This window comes from Pituophis catenifer, unplaced genomic scaffold (assembly GCF_029215685.1).
Source record: "Pituophis catenifer annectens isolate HBS135680 unplaced genomic scaffold, rPitCat1.0.hap2 SCAF_1, whole genome shotgun sequence".
NCBI lineage: Eukaryota > Metazoa > Chordata > Lepidosauria > Squamata > Colubridae > Pituophis > Pituophis catenifer.
The window spans coordinates 66,521,751-66,543,322 of record NW_027256881.1 but is presented as its reverse complement, the minus strand read 5'-3'; the positions used below and the strand labels follow the sequence as shown (position 1 = coordinate 66,543,322).

General features: G+C 37.8%; 1 protein-coding gene across 1 annotated transcript in view; it reads left to right on the top strand.

Moving 5' to 3' along the window:
• Positions 1-928: 928 nt before the first annotated feature.
• The window catches only part of SDCCAG8 (SHH signaling and ciliogenesis regulator SDCCAG8), a 114,980-nt gene continuing 94,336 nt past the window's right edge, over positions 929-21,572 (top strand). Inside the window, exons 1-8 of the mRNA XM_070950574.1 lie at positions 929-1,187; positions 6,817-6,975; positions 7,056-7,141; positions 12,854-12,967; positions 13,510-13,632; positions 16,907-17,038; positions 19,560-19,624; positions 20,973-21,161. Of these exons, the coding sequence (XP_070806675.1) occupies positions 1,025-1,187; positions 6,817-6,975; positions 7,056-7,141; positions 12,854-12,967; positions 13,510-13,632; positions 16,907-17,038; positions 19,560-19,624; positions 20,973-21,161 (1,031 nt within the window). The 5' untranslated portion in view covers positions 929-1,024. The remainder of the gene's footprint in view (positions 1,188-6,816; positions 6,976-7,055; positions 7,142-12,853; positions 12,968-13,509; positions 13,633-16,906; positions 17,039-19,559; positions 19,625-20,972; positions 21,162-21,572) is intronic.

Genomic DNA, 21,572 nt, shown 5'->3' with positions numbered 1-21,572 from the left:
CAACCGCTTCAACGTTATCCCTACTATAAAGCGGCTAACGGCGCGGAACACAGGGAAGCTACTGCGCAGGCGCCGTCCCAGGGAGCGACATACAAGCGGAGGGAGGGGAAGGGAGGGGAGGGGGGAAAGAGAAGAAAGAATGGATTTGCCTCAGGACGAGGCCAATGCGCAGGCGCGTGCAAGAACGCGAAGCAGCCGATTCGTGCCGCGCAGGCGTCGTTTTCCAGACTGAAGAAGCTGGAATTTGGGTATTGTTATTTATGTCTTGTGTTTTTTTCTTTTGATGGCACGAACTAGTGAAGGTTTCGAAAAGTGTAAAGATATCATCTTTTTTGGGGGGCTGGGGCCGTTTCCTTGCGGAATATGAAAAGGACAAATATAGCTTCTCTTATGAAAATGCTTTGTTCCTCTCACCTTTTCATAAGAATGAAAAAAAAAAAAACCCGCGCTCACTTTAAAGCAAATAAAAAGTACCATCTTGCCTTCACCCCTCCCACAGAATAAAACCGTCTTCTGTATATAATAGCCCTGGCTGGCCTGGCACCCTCGCAGGGCCAAGCAAACCCACCGTATGGACATTGTTCTTGCACCAAACCACAATTCCCAGAAAGCAGCGCGGCAAAGACTTCCTCGACATAGAGGACCGTTACGGCGTGTTGCATTTCGGGCGAGAGAGGAAGCCTTCTGTCTTCTTTTACGTTCGGAGGCAGCGCGTGCCCCGCGTCACACGTCACTTGATTATCTGCGGGCATAAAAGCGGTCTTCGAAGCGGGACTCGGGGAAGCGCCGTTTCTCGGTTGTCCTAGCAACGAACCGCTTTCGCAAGATTCATCGGAACCTCCTCCGCCCCCGCCCCCCACCCCACCGCGCTGTCCCTGGGGCTTGTAGTTGCTTCTTAGTCGCCGGGGCTGTTGCGTGCGCTGCGAAAGGACGGCGTTGGAACTACAGAGACCGACAGCCCACGAAGAAAGCCTAGCCGGGAAGGGTGGGGGGAAAGGGGAGGTTATACTTCCCACGCGTCCCAATGGAGGGAGTCTCAGAAGCGGTCGGTATAGCCGGAAGAGTTGCGGCGTGCAGCCCGGGCCCCGGTTGGAGCGGGTCTCCGGATTCACTGGATCCCGTGAGGGAAGCCACGGGAGAATCGGACTTGGCGCAGTCCCTGGAGCGGTATCACCGAGGCTTACGCGGTGAGGACGAAGAGAAGACGGGCGGGCAGTTTCGATGTCCGTTTGAATTTGGGCTCCTCGACCTTGATAGCTTTGTTAACTGGCCTTTTCCGGAGCCGCTTCTTAGCTAGGTCTTGGGGAAGAGATCGTAGGCTTACTGGAAAAAAAATTTGGTGGCGACGGCTTCAAAAGCAGGAGGTCTTCCCCATTCGTGATCTTCCCATCTCTTGATTTGCCCGACGGGGTGAAGTGTGAAACTCTGGCAGATGGATGTGCTCGATGACAGACGTTCTGAAATGAATTTATTTTATTTTATTTTTTTATCATTCTTAGTCTAATTTCAAAACTCCGCTGACCAGCCTGAGAAAGGAGCTGTTCAGGAGAAGGGCCAGAACAACATGTCTTGCTGGTTCTAGTGAATGATTTGACATCTTTTTGTATAAGTGGTCTTAGATAGGGTGACTGACAGGTTTCAAATACCGGTAATTCGTTGAAATTATGTCATGGTTGACGGAGAAAGTCGAAATAGCAGGAATTGCATGGGAGGATAAACTCAATTGCTTCCAACCATTATTAGCCCAAAACGAAGCAAGCCATGTTATGGCTTAACGTGATGTGTGAACTTAAGTCACTAATTTGTGAGACAGAGTGTTTTGGTTGGTCAATATTTACTAGTTGTGGTCAGCTTGAAGAGTTCCAGAAAGCAATAGGTAACGTCAACGTTTGACATCTGTATAAAAAGGCAAAATTATTTTTTCTACACAGGTAAATTATAGTCTTAGTAGCATTATTTCTTTTTTTCATCAGACGCAAGTTAAATCAGTGGAAATATTGATGGTAGTAATTGAAGAGATTAGGACAAGTACATTAAAGCTCAAACTAGATAAAGGAGAAGGTACAATTAACTAGGTGCTAATTACCAGTAGATTCAACTCTTGATAACTATGCAGATATACCCTTAAATCTTGTAGTGTATCTTGAACTGTAGCCCCACCAAAGACACTTGAATAATCTCTTGAACCATCCATTTTATTATCCCTTGTTTGCACTCAATTATGACCAGCATCATAATTTTTTCTCCTCTTTATTCACATCACCTGCACAAAGTATGTAAATTTTGGCTTAGTGATAATCACTTCAGCTTAGCAATCAGCTTTTTTATATGATGGAGAATTTCTGTTCTTTTGGCATTTCTCCATAGATAACTCAATATTTTGTAAGATCTTAAGCAAAATGCTACTCAACTGTGGAATCAAAAGGATCAAATGTGATTGAGGGCATTATTGGGTCTAGCATAGTTATTGGAAATTCAAATAGCATCTGGCATATACTGCTTTTTGCTTACATATATATACTTACTCTATGTTGTACAATGTAGAGAACGTAATTATGTCTTAGTTAAATGTTAAATAAATCTGCTTTAATGAATAGCGCCTCCCTGTTATTAATGAAAGAGCCCCTCTTTTCAGACTGCCCTAAGTGTGCACTGCCCTAATATGTAGATATTCATTAATGCAGACTTGTAGCTTGTCTTAAAGCTAAACTAAAATTTCCTATGGAGAGTGAGGTATATTCCTTTGACCATGTAACATTTTTTTCATAAGATTTTTCTTAAGAGCTGAATTATGTGTTCAGTTTACGCAAATAATACCTCATTAAGAATCTTACATGGACACCCATCTCACAAAATGGACTCTGGGTGGTGTACAACAATAATTTAAATATATGTATATATAAACAGTCGTTACAAAATATATAATTAAAACAGAGAATAGTGCAACTGTGAACAATGCAAAGCTGTTCAGAGTCTCTGTCACATTTGCCATCTACTCCTTGAGAAGAAATTGTGAGTGTAGGACACGTGTGTCAAACTCGCTGTGTAACGTTGCTGTCACATGATGTTTCACGACATTTTTCCCATTTGCGGAGCTGGGGTGGGTGTGGCCTGCATGTGATGCCTGTGGGCCGCCAGTTTGACACCCCTGATGTAGGAAGACCGTGAAGATTGAGCAGTGCCACCCCATCCATCAAAAAGGGATAATGGATGAAAATTGTTCAGTATTGTAGGATCCAGCAATAGTTTCTTGAGAAATCCTCTTTAAAAGGTAAAGGAAGAAATCCCATCATTCAAAGACAAATTAACCACTGTTAGAACATACACAATAACTTCCCCCCTAATCCTTTCACAAGCCAGGAAAGGGATGGATCTAAAGAGCAGGTGACTGAGCTCACTGCCCTAAGGACCTGTCCACTTCCTCAAGGTTAAAATCATTCCCAAATACCTGGGCAAGACTCAACCCTGGTTCTCTCCTTGAGACTTGCAACCAAGGCAGTGTCTTAACTAAAGGTGAATCCAAGTGATCTTGTCTGACATGCTGAGCAAATTCCTCTAAGCATCTTTGCAGAGGTTCCCAGGGCCCTCTTTACCTAAGATGACTCACATCACCTGAAACAGAGTTGTGGGATGCTAATGAAATGCAGTAAGGGTGGATAAGTATTGCTTCTTTACTGTTTTGCTGCCCTTACCTTATCTTATCAGTACCTTAATAGTGTTTTTATTGAATTTGTCCTTAATTGAGCATCAATGATGTTCTATATATATCTCTTTTGTGTCATCTCCCTCAAGCTCCTCTGGAAATCATGGAGAATAGTAGGATCCCAGAGAGGGGAGAATTCACACGGATATGATTTGATGCAGCACCTCAGTCACCCATTGTCCCAAGTGACAACCAAAACTTTGAATGAACTATGCATCAGAACAACAGAAAGAACCCCCAGCTCCTTCTGAAATGTATCAGGGTTCATCATTTGCCAGTGGTAGAGTGATCTAATGGTTTCAGTCTCCCTCAAGTGGAAAGTGGCACTAGAGAATCCCATAGAAACCAGGGCATGACACCAAGAGCTCCCTCAATTTCAGATCACATTAGGATCACTGGATCTGGAGCGTAATCACTGTCCCATGTTGGACTCTAGATAAACTGGGATGGGCCCATGGGTGTCAGGGTGGCCATGCACATCCAAGCCACCTCAGAACCCATTCCTAGAAAGGGCAGATTAAAGTCCCGCAGAACCATAATCCTGGAGAACTCTCCTACCAGCACAGAAATGGAACCAAGAAGCTCAGATAGGGAGGTTGCTATGCAAGACAGAGGTTGATATAACAGCAAGAGTGCCAACTGATCCCTAGAGCCCAATTTAATGAACAGGATTTCACATCTGGTGATCTGTAGTACAATGCCACTGAAAGCCATAAGGTATGACAATTACCATAATATCACCTTTGTCCAAAATCTGAGTTGGTTCCACACCTGAAGCCCCATTAGTCATATCTCTGAAAAAGTATTTCCATTTCCAGACCCAGCCAGGGTTTTGGTAATACATGACAAGTCAGTCCACTCATCAACAATTAAATCACTGATAAGAGAGGCCTTATTGCAGATTGACCTGGCATTAATAGGTGTAACTGTATATATTTTCCCACTGGTGACGGTGCAACTTTATATATTCTCTTCTATTGGATATTAGTATGAGTCCTATTTTTTCTTTTTTTAAGACCATAAAGTAATTTATAAGCAAGGTGAAAGTGGTCTTTACATTCCTGTATTCTTATACAAATTTATGTACCGGTATGTAGTTGCTCCAAGAATCAAATGGCAATGTCCTCTTGAGTCAGTGCCTTCAAGGACCTCATATTTTCTAAATATGTGTGTGGAAGTTAGGCAAGTTGTCTAGTGAAGTCAAACGGATATTAATTCTTAACATAGATCTTATAATCTATAGATAATCTTCAATTTATGACCAGCTGGTTAGTGACTGAAGTTACAATGGATCCTCAAAAGCTACTTACACCCCAGTTCCAATGCTGCAATATCTGCTCCCCTTCCATGGTCACGTGACTGCACTTTGGGCACTCAGTAACTGGTCCACATTTTATCATGACTGCAATTTATGTTGTTTTTTTCTAGAAACCAGCCTTTATTTCTGGTTTCCAGAAAAAGCACCCCTTGCAAACAAAGTGTTGCTTTAACAACCATTATGTTTGCTTAATGACCACTGCAAAAAAAAAGGTCATAAAATCCACTATGGTCCACAAGTTCAAATAATAAATAAATAATGGTCATGTGATGACTACTTTACAATTGTTACAACTTATAACCATGTTTGCCAGGCTCAATTATGATTGTAAGTCAAAGACAACCGTATTTTTCGGACTATAAGATGCACCAGAGTATAAAACGCACCTTAGTTTTTGGGAGGAAAATAAGAAAAAAGCTGATTGGGGGTGGATTGGCCTCCCGGAATACCCCCAATCAGCTGTTCCCAGAGGTGAACTTTAGCAACAGGTTTGTTGGTTGTGAGCTCTGCGCCTTGCTTTTTCTGAAGCTTCATTTCAGAGGCTTTTTTTTTCTAAAGCTCCGTTTCAGAGGCTTTTTTTTCTGAAGCTTCATTTCAGAGGCTTTTTTTCTGAAGCTCCGTTTCAGAGGCTGGGCGGGGCTACATTCGGAGTATAAGATGCATCCAGATTTTCACCCTCTCTTTGGGGGAAAAGGTGGGTCTTATACTCCGAAAAATATGGTACCTTAATTAAAATATTAGAACTGAAAATAACCCTGAAATTGGAAATAAACAATCCTCCCCACAAAGTCAGACATATATACACATCATAGAAAGTGTGATGCAAAACAAGGCTTTAGCAGTTTGAATATTAAACAACATATAATCAAATATTTATTAATCCTATCATTTATTAAACACTTATTTAAAACATGAAGGCATAAAAATGTGGCAAAAAGATAGAAAAATAGTTCATTAATTATTGCCTCATTCATCATCATGTCCTGTGCTAAGCATATTGGGCTACCAGCGTACTCCACAGTTTTCGGTCCACAGCTACAATCTCTGCATTCTTCCATTTAAGATTGATACTTTTCAGATCTTCCTGAAATGTTTGGCACCAGGTTTTTTTTTGGCCTTCCTCTTTTTCTCTGATGGCATTCCAATTGATTTTGCTGGAACACATTTCCAGCAAAGTACATTCTTCGTTCTGTCACTATCTCAGAGAGTCTTCAGGAATTACTTCTTTATTGAACTTCCTTGTTTGTAACATGGTCGCAATATGAGATCAAAGAATCCTCCTGAAACAATGTTGTTGGAAGACATAGATCTTAATCAGTGGTGGGTTCCAACCAGCATTACTACTGGTTCTCTTCATACACGCGCTTCGAAATAAAGGTAGGAATAACGCGGGGGCGGGCGGGAGGGCCCAGCTCCCAGACAAAGAGAACCGGTTCGGTGATGTCACATCGTCACCGCTACTGGCTCGGCTGAACTGGGCCGAACCGGAGGAACCCACCACTGATCTTAATGAATAATTCTTGTAGTAGTTTTTTAGGTCTCACTGGCATAGATGGCTCTGATCTGCCCGTTTATAATATATATATTAGTGCCCTTCTTCTATTCTTTCTTTGCTCCTATGAATTATCTCTCCAGTTAAAATATATTCAGTAAGCAAACTAAGTTATGTCTTTGAATTTCTCCTTATTCAGTTTCTATAGATATAAAAATCTTGATAATACATCTTATCTGTATTTCTTACCGAGTCACAAAGAAACTTTTAATCACAGTGAACTTTCAAAATTATTATTTTTAGATCGTGCTAGTAAAAGCCTTGATCAATTGAAATATGTCTTCCATGAAAAAGATCCGGCCATAGGCGAAAATGCAGCTACGTTGGATCAGTTATTTCCTAATTCGGGCCAAGAAGTGACTGAAGATAACGCTTGGCAGGAGCTACAGTACAGCCATGCAGGTTTAAAATTTTTCATTTGATTTTTTTTTCAAACTAGAATTACTATCTTAGGTAAAATATGTTTTACTATTGTGTTATAGTTAATCAGCTTAAAGCATTATTACGTCAACAAGAAGAAAAGGGGAGTGAAATATCACCTTCAAAGAAGAGAGGAATGTCACCCACAGTAAGTATTATCCTCTTTTTATCTCTTGTTACATGACCAAATAATTACATCTCTGTTTACAGAACAATATCTACGTAGTATTTATGTTGTCTCATTTGATGAGTTATGTAGTTACTTAACAAAGCATTAGTAGGCTAGCTTATATATAAGCTTTTGTATTTATTTTAAGCTACCTATTGTTAGTTCAGCATTATATATCTAATGAATTGTGAATGACATGACAAGGCAAAGCATAAGGATGAGATTGAAGAGAAAGGTCTGAATTTATTTGGTTGTGGAGTATATGCAAGCGCATTATGATCCTTTTAGTTTAACAATGGAGTTGTGTTTCTGAATTTCCTGCAAGTGTCTTTATATATACCACATATTGATTTTGAGCTGTGTTAGCGCAGTAGTTAGAATGCAGTAATGCAGGCTAACTCTGCCCACAGCCCGGAGTTCAGTGCTGCTGTGGCTCAAGACTGACTTAGCCTTCCATCCTTCTGAGGTTGATAAAATGAGGACCCAGATAGTTGGGAGCAATATGCTGACATTTGTAAATCTCCCAGAGAGTACTGTAAAGCACTATGGAGTGGTATATAAGTCTAAGTGCTATTCCTATTGCTATTTTGCACATGTATGTTAAAGTTTTGAAACTTCTACTTGAAGGAAAAGATAATTATTAAATCCATTGATCACTTCTGACAAGTCACATGTCAAATAATTTTTCTTCTGAGTGGTTTTTCTTCTGGAAACCTGCAAATCAAGTTTATCAAAACCATAACTGGACATAAAAGCATATAAATATGTGCTTTATTTGATAGTAAATATTCCCTGTTATTTGTTCATTGTCTTTTTCTGCTAAATGTATGGAGAGGGTAAATACAACAACATTTCTTCAACTCTTTTTAAACTGATGAAGGATGTTATGTCATGTTAAGATTTTATTTATTTATTGAGCACTACCAATTTATATGCTTTAATGGAAGCTAATTAAAAATATTTCCCAGTTAGAAAATATTTCTATTCTATATTTCCTTCTGGAAGGAAAAAGCATTAAAAGGTCTCTTGAAAAAGTGGAATTTTAATATAAAATTTTAAGGAGTCTAAAGACTATTTAAGATTATAGAGAGGAAGTGAGTTCAAAAGGATATAATAATAATAATAATAATAATAATAATAATAATAATAATAATAATAATAATAATAATAATAATAATAATAATTTTATTTCTATACCGCCCTTCTCCCGAAGGACTCAGGGCGGTGTACAGCCAATTTAAAAACACAAGACAAAACAATGATTAAAAATTAAAATAATTAAATAGATTTGGCCGGTTTAAAACCCCAAAAATTTAAAATACCCCAATTTAAAATTATTATGTTGATAGCCCGGCCTGGCGGAACAACAGGGTCTTCAGTGCGCAGCGAAACACCCGGATATGAGAGATTGTTCATCATGAATCAATTTTATTTATTAATTAAATTTCTATACAGCCCATCTCACTAATACAGCGAGTGACTTACAATAAAATAAAAAGTTACAAAGTGCTAAAAACAATTAAAATTTGAATAAAAGATTAAAAATTAAAGGCCAAGATGATGGATAGCCTGGGAGCAAGAATTTTCTCTATCCCATCAGTCATCCCATTGTAGCAGGCTCCTGTCATGGCCTCAGGGCAAGTGGCAGAGCCAAATTTTAGACTGTTCCAGAGGAGTGTGGAGACAGATCTCATCTCTGTTGGGAGAATATTCCAAAGCGTGGGGACCACAGTAGAAAAGGCTCTTTTCCTGGACCCAACCAGTATTTATCCCACAACATTGAATGGTTCAAAATATCTTAACATAGCAAGTACCATATATTTTGTAAACAGTGTTACTTGGGCATTCATTCACTTACTAAAATTTATAATTTGCCTGGTTCCAAGATTCTGGGCAACTTAAAAGTATATAAAAGCCTTGCAACATAAATCATAAAGTTAAACTTGAAACATCTCATTAAAACACTTCAGAACAAACAAACAAACATTCCTAATGCCCTGGTAAAGAGCCAGGTCTTTCAAAATGATAGGAATGTGGGGATTCTAGGAATTTCAAAGGATAGCATATCCCATAGCACTGGGGCCATCACAGAAAATGCTTGCTTCTATCTCCCATCCCCCTTTGTAGTCCTTCAATCCAGAGGGGAAACCCATATCATGCCTTCTGAGCCCTTGATTTAATGTAGAGAATGGTATCTTGATAGCAAAATAAAATATATAAAGATGAAACTCTGATGAAAACATGTCACAATACTGATAGAGAATATTTGTAGCTCACAGTTGAAATGAGGGGTATTTGGTGCTCTCTGAGTTTGATTGTTTTCTTGTAGCCATTTCATTACCCAAACTAGGTAGCATCATCAGCTGCTTCAACTGGTGATGAATGCAATGCAGTATTTGGGCCCCCCAAAGTGGTCCATGTTACACCTCTGTCTGCGACCTACACTGACTGCAGGTGCAATTTAAGGTGTTGGTTATTACCTATAAAGCCCTACATGGTATGATCCAGGTTGCTTGAGGAACCATCTCATCCATGGGATAGACTTGTCCCACTCATATTGGCAGAGGAGACATGCCACAGATTCTATCAGTCAAGGAATTCCAGCTGGCGGGGTCAAGGAGAAGAGCTTTGCTGTGGTCTCAGCCCTTTGGAACATCTTGCCCCTGGGTTGAGATTGGTCCCGCTATCTTGACCTGGAAAACCTGGCTCTGTCAATTGGCCTGGAGTTCCAAAGGGGGAGAGTACCATTTTGGAGGTGATTGATGGACTAATAGTAGATCCCATCTGCCCCTCTACTCATCTTGCTTCATCCCCTCCCATCTTTTAATTATAATTTTGTATTCTTTTAATTATTTTGTATTCTTATTGTTATAGTTTTACCACTTTTAATGTACTCTTAATATTATTATTAATGTAAGCTGCCCAGAGTCACCTTGTGGCGAGATGGGTGGCAAATAAATTTAATAAATAAATAAATAAACTGTCAGGATAGTTTAATGTCACATTTCTTTCTTTCGATGATCAGTATGGCTATTTGTTCTGAGGGAAAATAGCTACGATCCCTCCCAATTATATTTTTCCGGTTTTTGCAAACATTGAAATTAGTGCCATTTCATTGTTTCTTTAAATAGGTTTAGTATTCTGGATCCATATTATTCTTTTATATACCATATATGTTTGGTTATTTTACAGTTGTAATATATTTGAATAGCTTATATATCCAAAATGCAAAGGATATGCTTTTTTAAAAGAAACTGGTAGGCCTTTTGATTAAAATGAATAAAGATCATAAACATGACCTTTTAATCATGGTATCTTATTGGACCATTGGAGACCCCATTGTGTAGTAGCTTTTTCTTCCTAAGTGGATGGTTTTTAGTCTGAGGTAGTAGAAGGTGAGGGATCATCCAGTAGTCCCTGGAATGTCCGTTGCTGTGCAGATCAGTCCTTTCTCTCCTGCTCTTTTAACATCATATGATGTTAAAAGTGGGGATACGTTAGTTTAAGGTGTGGTATTATCTATACTCCAATTATAACTAACTTTAAATCATCAGCTGTAGAGGATATAGTATGCTGTCACTGCCCTATTCTGGGCTTGGAGGCTGTAAGATAGAACGGAGTAGGCTGAAGTTGAATCTAAGTAAGATGGAACCACTGTTGCTGGTATTCCTCCACCTAGGATTAGGAGACAACTAGCAGCAGATGCCGAGAGAACCAAAACAAGAGAAAGATCAGCATTCTTTGAATGGATACATGCCCCAAACCTGTCAATTTAGATCTAGGAAGAGTTTTATGGCAAAAACAAATATTCTTGAAGACACAGGAACAAAAATGAATTAGAAATGAAGGAAAGAATTAATGGCATAAGGAATAATCCCACAATCTGATCTCCTCTGTGTCACTTGGAGGACATTGAATAGGTTTCGGGGTGGGAGTGCCTAAGTGTAAAACCAATATGCTGAAATGGGGGTTGCTAGCGGATAACCAGATGCTGTGTGAATGTGGAAAGATAAAGAGCCCCGCCCATTTGTTGGTCTGTCGAATATTACCAGTAGAATGCACTGAAAGTGATTTGTTTCTGGCTAATGATAAAGCCAAAAAGGTGGCCTAATTTTGGCAGTTTAAGGTTTGATCTGCACACACACACACACACACACACACACACACACACACACAAAATAAGTTCTTGGTCAAAGAGCAGATGGACGCATGCCTAGAGGAGCTTTTGCCTGGCTTCAGCTGGTGGACCAATTGCAATTTATATGATGCAGTAGAAATTAGTTATACAAGTCATCCTTTCATTACCATCTGGTTGAACTACTGCAACACACTTTGCATGGAGTAGTTCTTAAAGACTGCTCAGGAACTATAGCAACATTCATCAGCCTATGTGCTGCGTGTATGTAATACCAATTCTGAAGCCTGTGCACTGATTGCTTTCAAGAAATAATGGACTTGACTTATAAAGCTCTTTATGGCTCAGCATCTGGGTAGCTACAGGGTATCTACTCTCCAACTGAATTGGCTGACTGATTAGTCTGAGAAACTACTCAAAGCCCCACTTTTGAGAAGTTGTTTATGCATGTATTACTGTATTTATTTGTCAGATTTCTACATCTGACTCTGGGCAGTTTGCAAATAAAAAAATGTTACTGTTTTAATGTTTAAATTTGTTCGTTTAGTTGGAAGGGTTTTAATTTAATTGTGTCATTTTAACTATACCATGTCTGTTTTAAAGTATCTGAGGGTTGCTGGATTTTGGTGAGGCATAAGTTGAATGACTGACTGACTGACTGACTGACTGACTGACTGAATATAAATAAATAATTAAAAAAATAAAAATAAATAAATAAGCGAGCAAACATCTTAGGGAGGCCATCTGAAAACATGAAGACCACCATAAATATGCCCTGATTCTTTTTTGATGGCAGTTTAGTATTCCAGTTGAGAAAAAATAGATTTAAATTAGATTTAAAAAAAAGGAGATTAGAAGTTGGGATGGATGTATTCACAGAAATCGACATCAAGATGGTTTTTCAATAGTTGGTCCCAAGATGTTTAGCAGAAAGCCCAGTTTGTTATCAACTCAAATAGTTCAGTCTATCAACAAAGAGTAGTCCAAGAGTCCTTTGATAAATATTTATTCCATCTTACATACATATTAATGCTTGTGCATTGTCTGCACATGCATATGTACCTCTGTTTGGATTAAACATGATATATATCAGGTAATAAACTAAAATAAATCAACTTTTATCTATCATGCTTAATTGTAAAAGTACAGTGCATATGCAGGTACATGAAGTACACGAACATTGAATGCTTAATTAAAATTTAAAAAAAAATACAAAGCAGCAGTGTTTACATTCTATCTGCTTTAGAGGCTTTCTTTGAGTGGAAAATAGGAATCTTCTGCTAACAGACATTTGTAGCAGAAAGTCAGGATTTGCTTCCTCAAGCTTTCTTTCATCCTTTTCCTATATCCGTCCACTCAGGAAGACCTCAATCTACTTTGAAATGGCCTCCTATTCCTTCTGAGCAATCAGCATCCCATTACTGAAGGGAACCCATTTGATAGATTTCTTAATGTAAATTATTCTACGTTAAAATGCTATTCTAATATGAAAGAGTTTGGAAAGAATTTTATCTGAAACATGTAATTCTGGTGTTGTTGCCTTTTATTTCCTCTAGAGAACATCCAAAGCTACTGATCACAGTTTGCCTGCCCTTTCTGAACTTGTTCCCATCATTAATGATCAGTCTCAATATATTAATCATTTAGAAGCTGAAGTCAAGTTTTGCAAGGTATCGTACCTGTTCTTTCAAGGCAGCTTTATTCATCTGCCATTAACATTTGAAGTTTTAACCCCACAATTCTGTATATTATATTCAAAACAGAGATAATTTTTAGTAATAGAAAAGAAAGCATTTCATTTTATTTTTATTGGTGAAAAGTTTATTTTAGCCAACAGCTTTAGATGTACCTGAAATAGGAAATAACTGTCTCTACTGTAATACCATATTAAAAACATGAGAATTTGAACAATAAATAACAAAAAATTATAGATAGTCCTTGACTTATAGCCACAATTGAGCCCAACATTTCTGTTGCTAAGTGAGACAGTTGTTAAATGAATTTTGTATTCCAGTAGCATATTATTTCAAGCATGCTAGAACTTGCAAGAAATCCTTTTCTGTTGTTTGATATGTCACTAAATTTAGCTATGCTTCCATTGATGTAAGATTTTATGCAAAATTGAATGTTAATTACACTACTGTCATTATGTTTGTGAAGAGGATTGATTCCATTTTTAAATAATTACATTAATAATTATTTAACTTTCTAGGAAGAAATATCTGAATTGAAAGCACGTATACAAGTTGTTGTAGTTGAAAATGAGAAACTACAAAATGATCTGAAAATGGAAACAGAACGGATCTTGAGAGAGCAAACTGTCATCAATGCCTCAGTGAGTTCTATGGAATTTAAAATGTCAAATATAAATAAAAATGTAGTCTTAAAATTTTATTTAATAAGAAATCTGTAGGAAATGTAATAATGCATCAAAATATGTCACATATATGCAGCTTATGTTACCAGATATATAAACAGAGAGATAGATCTGTATTGCACATAGCATAGTACACAATTTGCATAATTTAATATTTTGTATTTTTATAAAATCATAATAACTTGAAGGAACCTCAGTAATCCATACCCTTGCTTTGGGCAAGATCTGTTGAAGTATTTTGGATGAAGGGCTATCTAGTTTCTGTTTGAACGAGGGGCCAGGATCTAACATAAAGATGGCTAAACTAACAGACAGAAGGACTTTAACCACATCCTCAGACCTAACAGAATCAAGCTCAGTTTAGATCAGCGGTTCTCAACCTGGGGGTCGCGACCCCTTTGGGGGTCGAACGGCCATTTCACAGGGGTCGCCAAAGCCCTCTCTCACCCCCCCCATGCCTTCACTCACCCTCACTCTCTGCTCTGTTGGATCGCCGGCCGTTCGCTTACCCCGCCCACCCCCAATCTATTGCTGCCTCCTGAGTCCCAGCTGATGGCTAGAGGAAAAAAAACTGTTTAAATTCTTGTCGCGGGGCTTCAAAGGGCCGCCCTATAGCCAGTGGTGGGATTCTGCCGGAACCGTTTGTTAAATTGCTGGCTTGCCCCGCCCCTCCGCACCACTATTTATTGCCAATAAATAGTGGTGGGCGAGCCAGCAATTTAACAAATGGTTTGGTGTTTTTTTGTAATTTTATTGGCCCGCGGAGTTTCAGCATAGGCTAATTAGCCCTTGATTAGATCGGCTCCCGACTCTCAGCTGATTTGTTTCAGCTGTTTTGCTCAGGGCTCTGCTGCTTCCTTGCAAAGAGTCCTGGAGCAGATTTTTTTTCCCCTAGCTATGCTGAAAAACAAAACTGAAACTGCTTTGCTGTTGCTGCAAGGTTGGAAAATTAGTCAGGCAGATTCCTTTTCTTTTTCCTCACCAAAAAAGGTAGGTGCAAACAATGGGAAATTTAGGGAAAAAGAGGAGAGTACAAGATTTTAAAACACAAAAGAAAAAAAGCTCTATTTAACTAGGGAATTATAATAATTGAGATAGTATTAATTGTATATTTCTGAAAGCAGAAATGGTTAAGTTGTGGTTTGGAGGAATATATGGGGGAAATTATTTGGTTTATTATTATTGGTAAATATAATTAATTGATTTGTAAGAAATTGGATTGCATAGAAATAATTGGAATATTCATGTTCATATTGATTAATATACAAAAAAGGTAGTTATATAACTAATTGATTTATATTAAAATGTTGAATTTATATTAAACAACTATAATATTACATAATTAACCAATGTGAGGATGGATATAAAAATAGATGACAATGGGAAGGGGTATAATATAGAATAGAAGGGAAAATTGAATTTGATTAAGATTAGAGATGAGGATGAAGGGTAATATTGTTTTTTTACAAAAATAGATGAGGAATAAATATGGCAAAAAGGAAATACAGAAATTGTAAATTTAATTGAAATGACTAAACACTGTTTAAATTTGTGAACCGGCCAAATACTCTGTTCAAAGAAAATACATTGTATGTTTGTATGTGTGTTTCTAATTATTGTTATTTATTCATATTTGTTCTCTTTTATTCTTTAAAGTTTAACAATTCATTCTTTATCTTAATATCTTTATATTTGTTTGGGGTTGGCTTTCTTCCCTTTCATCTTTTTTATTGTACAGCAATCTTTCTCCTCAAACCTACCACCTCTCTCTTTTCTTTCCTTCTTACTTTCTCTTCCTCCCCCTCTTCTTCTCCTCCCTACTTTCTTTTCCTTTCTCCTTCTCCTCCTCTCTTCCTCCCTCTCTTACCCTCCCTCCTACTCTAATTTCCCTTCCCTTCCTTCATCCCTCTCTATTGCTGTATCCTTTTATGCATATGGACTACTCAGAGGGCTGAAAAAGTTATTTCTGACTGGTCCTCGCACTTTTGACCAGTCCTCGAACTTACGACTGTCCTCACATTTTACGTTTTTGCCCTAGCTTGTCACCATGGTGAAGAGAAGCAGTTGTGAAATGAGTGACACGGTTGTTAAGAATGCTGCATGGGCATAAATGTGAAGATGGTCATAAGTGTGAGGACCAGTCAAAAGTGCGAGGATCTGTCAGAAATGATTTTTTTCAGCCCTCTGAGTAGTCCCTATACACATAGCCATGGCCACCCGGTCATATGACCAGCTAGCCATGCCCACCCAGTCACATGACCTCCAAGCCACACCCACAAAATAAGCCACGCCCACAGACCCCCCTGGTTGGGGGTCACCACAACATGAGGAACTGTATTAATGGGTCGTGGCATTAGGAAGGTTGAGAACCACTGGTTTAGATAATATTACAACTGGGTTGGACTTGCCCAATCAGTGTCCAACTCCAAGTAAATCTGAATGACGTTGTCTGCAAGATTGCATGAATATTTCTTATCATGGTCCTGCAGATGAACCTGAGGCCCAGCCTGTCCTGAATATGAAGCGGGTTACTCTAAATAGGGCTGCTGGCTGATATCAGAAGATGCAATAAATATGGAGAAATAGCAACATTTTGCCACCTTTATTGTCATGACATAGGTCTGACAAGAGGTTCTTACTCAGTTGGATTCATTCTTTGTCTTCCTCCATTGGCGCTCCATTCGTTGATTCTGGCAAAGCCTTCTGCCCTTAAGTTTCTAAACATGAAGGACATACAGATAGGTTTAGTTTATCACTAAATATATGTCTCGTCTTGTAGAACGGAATACACTGAAAATAGAAATAAATTTAGTCATCATAAATCAATAAATAACGAGTTTTGTTTAATTACATATTTTAATGGCTTCATATGGTAACAATTAATGTTGCTTCCACTCATTTTATCAGCAGAATTTCATTTGTGCGACATTGTTTTTCTGTCCTGATCTCTTTATCAAAACTAAAACTCTCTTGTAAAGCTCTTAGGAAAGTTCTGGAAATGGTGCAGAGATGATGTTGTAATAGAAGGAATAACTTGTGGAAATAGTTTGATAATTTGTTATATTAATAATATAACATATAAAGTTATATCATTATCATTAGTTATTGAGCTTGTTATGAATAAATATAAGAAGATCAATAACAAACATCATATAAACCTATAGTATATCTTTAATGTGTGTGCTATGTATATACATTTAACATGCACGTTCATTGTTGATATATGTTTCAGACCCTTCTCTCAAAATCTGGTGGTATAAATGGTGATCATTCTCATATTTGTGGAGCTGCTAAAGCATCTTACCATGTCATTGAGCAAGCCAAGGCACCTCCACTGGAATTGGAAAAGTGGCAACAGGAATTGGTCAGTATTTTTAAAATGTTGATTATTTTAGCATTAACAATTTATCATTTGGGTAAAATGCTCTACTTTTATGTTGAAAGTGTAAACATTTAATCAACTAAATTAATTTAGATTGGTTTAATGAAATATATTGTATGACCAGAAAGTACAGTTCAAAATAGAGCTGCTGATGAGAAACTAATGAAACACTTTTATGTCACCTAAAATAATTTATTTATTTATTTATTTATTTATTTATTTATTTATTTATTTATTTATTTATTTATTTATTTATTTATTTATTTATTTATTTATTTATTGCAATTTATATGCCGCCTTTCTCCCTAGGGACTCAAGGCGGCTTACAAAATGACAACTTCAATACAAATCACAATACAATACAAAATTAAAAGTAGTAACCCAATTAAAAAAACAATTTAAAATTATACCAGTGTACCCCCAAACGGATCAGTTTAATTGGCGGAAGAGCCACGTCTTAAGCTCGCGACGGAAGGAAAGAAGGTTGGGGGCTGTCCTGAGCTCAGTGGGCAATCCATTCCAGAGGGTTGGGGCTCCCACAGAGAACGCCCTCCCCCTGGGGGTCGTCAGCCGACATTGTTTGGCCGACGGCACCCTGAGGAGGCCGACTCTGTGAGAGCGCACAGGACAATGGGAGAACGGCTGGAGATAGTCCTGCAAGTACCCCGGGCCTAAGCCATGAAGAGCTTTATAGGTGAGCACCAGCACCTTGAAACGTATCCGGAGTGCTACCGGTAGCCAGTGCAGCTCACGCAGGAGAGGTGTTACACGGGAGTATCTAGACGCCCCCGTAACCACCCGCGCGGCTGCATTTTGGACTAGCTGAAGCCTCCGGACACATCCCAAGGGCAGCCCCATGTAGAGGGTGTTACAGTAGTCCAACCTAGAGGTAACAAGGGTGTGAGTGACCGTGGCGAGGGCATCCCGGTCTAGGAACGGGCGCAACTAGTGCACAAGACGGACCTGTGCGAAGGCCCCCCTGGTTACGGCCGTCAGATGGTCATCTAAAGACAGCCGAGAATCCAGGAAGACACCCAAGTTGCGGACCCTATCGGAGGGAGCAAGGGTTTCATCTCCGATCATTAAGGTTGGAACCTCCAGATCCCGGGATGCCGGCATCCACAGCCACTCAGTCTTGGAAGGGTTGAGTCTAAGCCTGTTCCTCCCCATCCAAACCCACACCGCTTCCAGGCAGTGGGCAGGTAGCAGGTTACCATTTTTTCCCCCTGATCTTTGTTGTTCAGTTCTAAAATCTTATACAGCCTGGAATCTAACTGTCTGTGAGCCCAATTTCTTTTCAGTCATTTACACTGACTCAGTCAGTCAGTCAGTCAGTCATTTTTCCTTCAGGATATTGCTATTTTCTAAGATGATGACTAAACAAAAATACTCTTCCAGGAATAGTTGGAAACTCTCTTTATTTTAACATGTTTTAAAAAAGATATTCAGCAGAACTCAAGTTAAACGTATTTTAAATTTTGCAGTTTTGCTGCAGTTTATTCTATGCTGCATTTTTGTTCTGCATTTATTTTATATTTCTAATTTTAATAATAGTAATGTTCAAGTAGGTTGTAAGTCAAGACAATAAGTAAAAATATTGAATCCAAGTTATTTTATTTGTCTATCAAATTTCTATGGCTGCCCATCTCACAAAAGTGACTCTGGGAGATGTACAATAAAACCAGCAATTAAAATCATTTTACAAAAATCATTTAAAACAATTAAACTTAAACAAAAACAAAATCACGAGAGAGGATGCATCAGAATATTATACATGATGCAATCAGTGCTCTGTATTCCTGCACATATTCCTGCTGCAGAATAATAATTGTCAACATTGCAGAAACAACAAAGTGTGGATAATTTAAAATAACCATTTACCAAATAACGTTACACTGAAGTATGTCTTTAATGATATATTTTGCCTTTGAATGTTAAAGTTTAATTTTCTGTCTAAAAATGGTTAAGAAAAAGTTTGTAATTTAAATATTAGAAATTTACAAAAAATGATAACCTAAATCCCTAAACGATTTGATATTTAAAACTTAACTCAGTGGATCTGTATTTTACAGTTCTATGTGATGTATAACAACCTTATTTCAGTTCCCAGCATTTCTAATCAATAATACTTAGATAGCAAATTTAATAGAAAATACCCAATAGTTAATAATGCTTAGTTAAAATGAATTAGTCAATGCTGTGGATGATTGAAATCTCTGGAAAATGCTTCCCAATATGCTTTGCACAGGACCTAATGATGATGATGAAAATGAGTTAGTATATGACTATTCTTAGGCGGGCAGAGTGGTTGCTGTGTAATTTAATTAATTTATATTTTCAGCTAGTACTGGTTTGATATCCAGAGCATGATGGAGTCAGATAGCCTTTATAACTTTAATGCTAGAAGACAGACAGATTGCTAAAATTTTGCTGATGCCCTGGCAGTCCTGACTATGCCTTATTTATAACCGAACAAATGATAGGTATTAATTTTATTTTAAAGGAGAAACTAAAATATCTTCATGAAGAAAAGACTGAAGTGTTTGAAGCTCAGATACAGTCTTTACGGTAAAAAAAAGTTTATGTATTTTTAGATTGAAGCGTGATGTCTCAATAGAATTGTCTCATTTTGCCTCATTATCTCTGTCCATAAGTCAGTAGAAATAAATCATCATTATTTTATTCTCTGCTCTTAAAAAGTTTTAGACATATGCCTTATAGTTTAATAATGAATCTGTTTCTGCAGTTGGATTCTGTAATTGGATATATGTTTGTTGCTTTCCTGGTAAGATTGCTAAGTTATTGCAAAGCATCAATCAGTATCTAGAGGGGAAAAAATCCCTAACATTACAACCATACTGCCATTTTATACAGATAAAACTTTCAGAACGGGAAAATGCTTGTTTCAGTTCATCCATGTCCCTCTGGTGCCTAAAATAGTATTTTTAAAAATATTAGTTTTTTGTAAGGTGAAAGATTTGTGTCTTTCTATTTTGCAGCATGGTTATTTTATGATTGCACAGTAAAATTCATTCATTCATTCATTCATTCATTCATTCATTCATTCATTCAATTAACTTCTACAGCTGCCCAACTCATCCATGATTCTAGGTGACTTATAATTCTAAAATTATAAAACAATCAAAACAATGTAAAAAAAAAAACCATTAAAACAGCAAAAACATCCATAAAACAAATAAAAATGACTTTAGGTCCATGTTGTGGTTGTTGGCCTATTTAAGGAAGGGGCAATACTTCCTGCACCCTCTCCTAAGACGCCATCCTTGGAACTAATAATTTTAGTTAACTATCACCCTGTCTCTAACCCTCCCTTTTTAGAAAAGGTTGTTGAAAAGGAGGCTGGTGTGCAGTTGATGAATGTATGAAAGTGGATTATTCAGACCTGTTTCAGTCGTTTCCTACCAAGATCTGAAGTGGGCAAATAGGCAAATATACAAACTATTTAAGTCACTATCATTCAATTCATTTCATTAAAAACACGCACACAAAATTTCTAACTCTTAAAACAGAGATCAAGCTTTCTTATCATGCTATAGATACACATTATCCAGCTTTTAAATTTAAAAATACCTGTTTCATAATGGAGTGATGCTCTTTTATTTGTCACTATTCATTTTTGCCTCTCATTTCTTGTTTCACCATGCTTTCTTCCCTTTCCCCAGCCGTGACATATGGTAATCTTTACTCAGGAAATATTTTATACATACGATGTGGATTGTGATCCATGAAAGGTTTATGTGGTGATAAGCTGGTTGTTCTTTAATGTGGCAGAAAGCTGTGGTCTTATAGAAAGCTTAAAGCAGTAAGAAAAAAGTTGTTCCAGTTGCTTTCCAGTCATTATTGTACTCCGACCTTGTCTGCTGTTTATAATTCTTTTATGTTGCTATTGTTGCAGGAAAGCGTTATCAGAGTCACAAAAAAACTGTGAAGAGCTGAGCGGAAGATTAAAACATCAGCATTTGATCAATGCAGCGAATAATTCTAATAGGCCTGGTGGTCTCTGCTTAAATTGTGCACAGCATGAAGCGGTTCTTTCCCAGACTCATTCAAATGTCCATATGCAAACCATTGAAAGACTAACCAAGTAAGTAGATGGATAGTTCTGAATTTTTTTTAAAAAACCCACAGAGTATAACAATTGTAACATAATTTCATGAACATCAGTGATTTTAGTGCAATTGACTATGAAGACCCATTGCAATGTAAGGAAGCTTTACAACAGCATTATTCCTCTTAGAGTATCTTCCTGCTCAGCAGCCACCTACCATAGATTCCTAACCAAGTGCTTTATTTGATTGTGGAATGGGTTTTAATGAGTCCCTTAGCTCCATTTCACACATGGCTTCCATTTTCCTTTAACAGAACAAGAAGTTTTCATACAGCCCTTCTAGTTGCTAAGAGCCTAAAAGACTCAATACTTATCTACATTCCCAACAGAGCAAATGAAGCCAACAAGTAAATATAAATAATTCCGTTTGTCTTTTTTGTACATTAA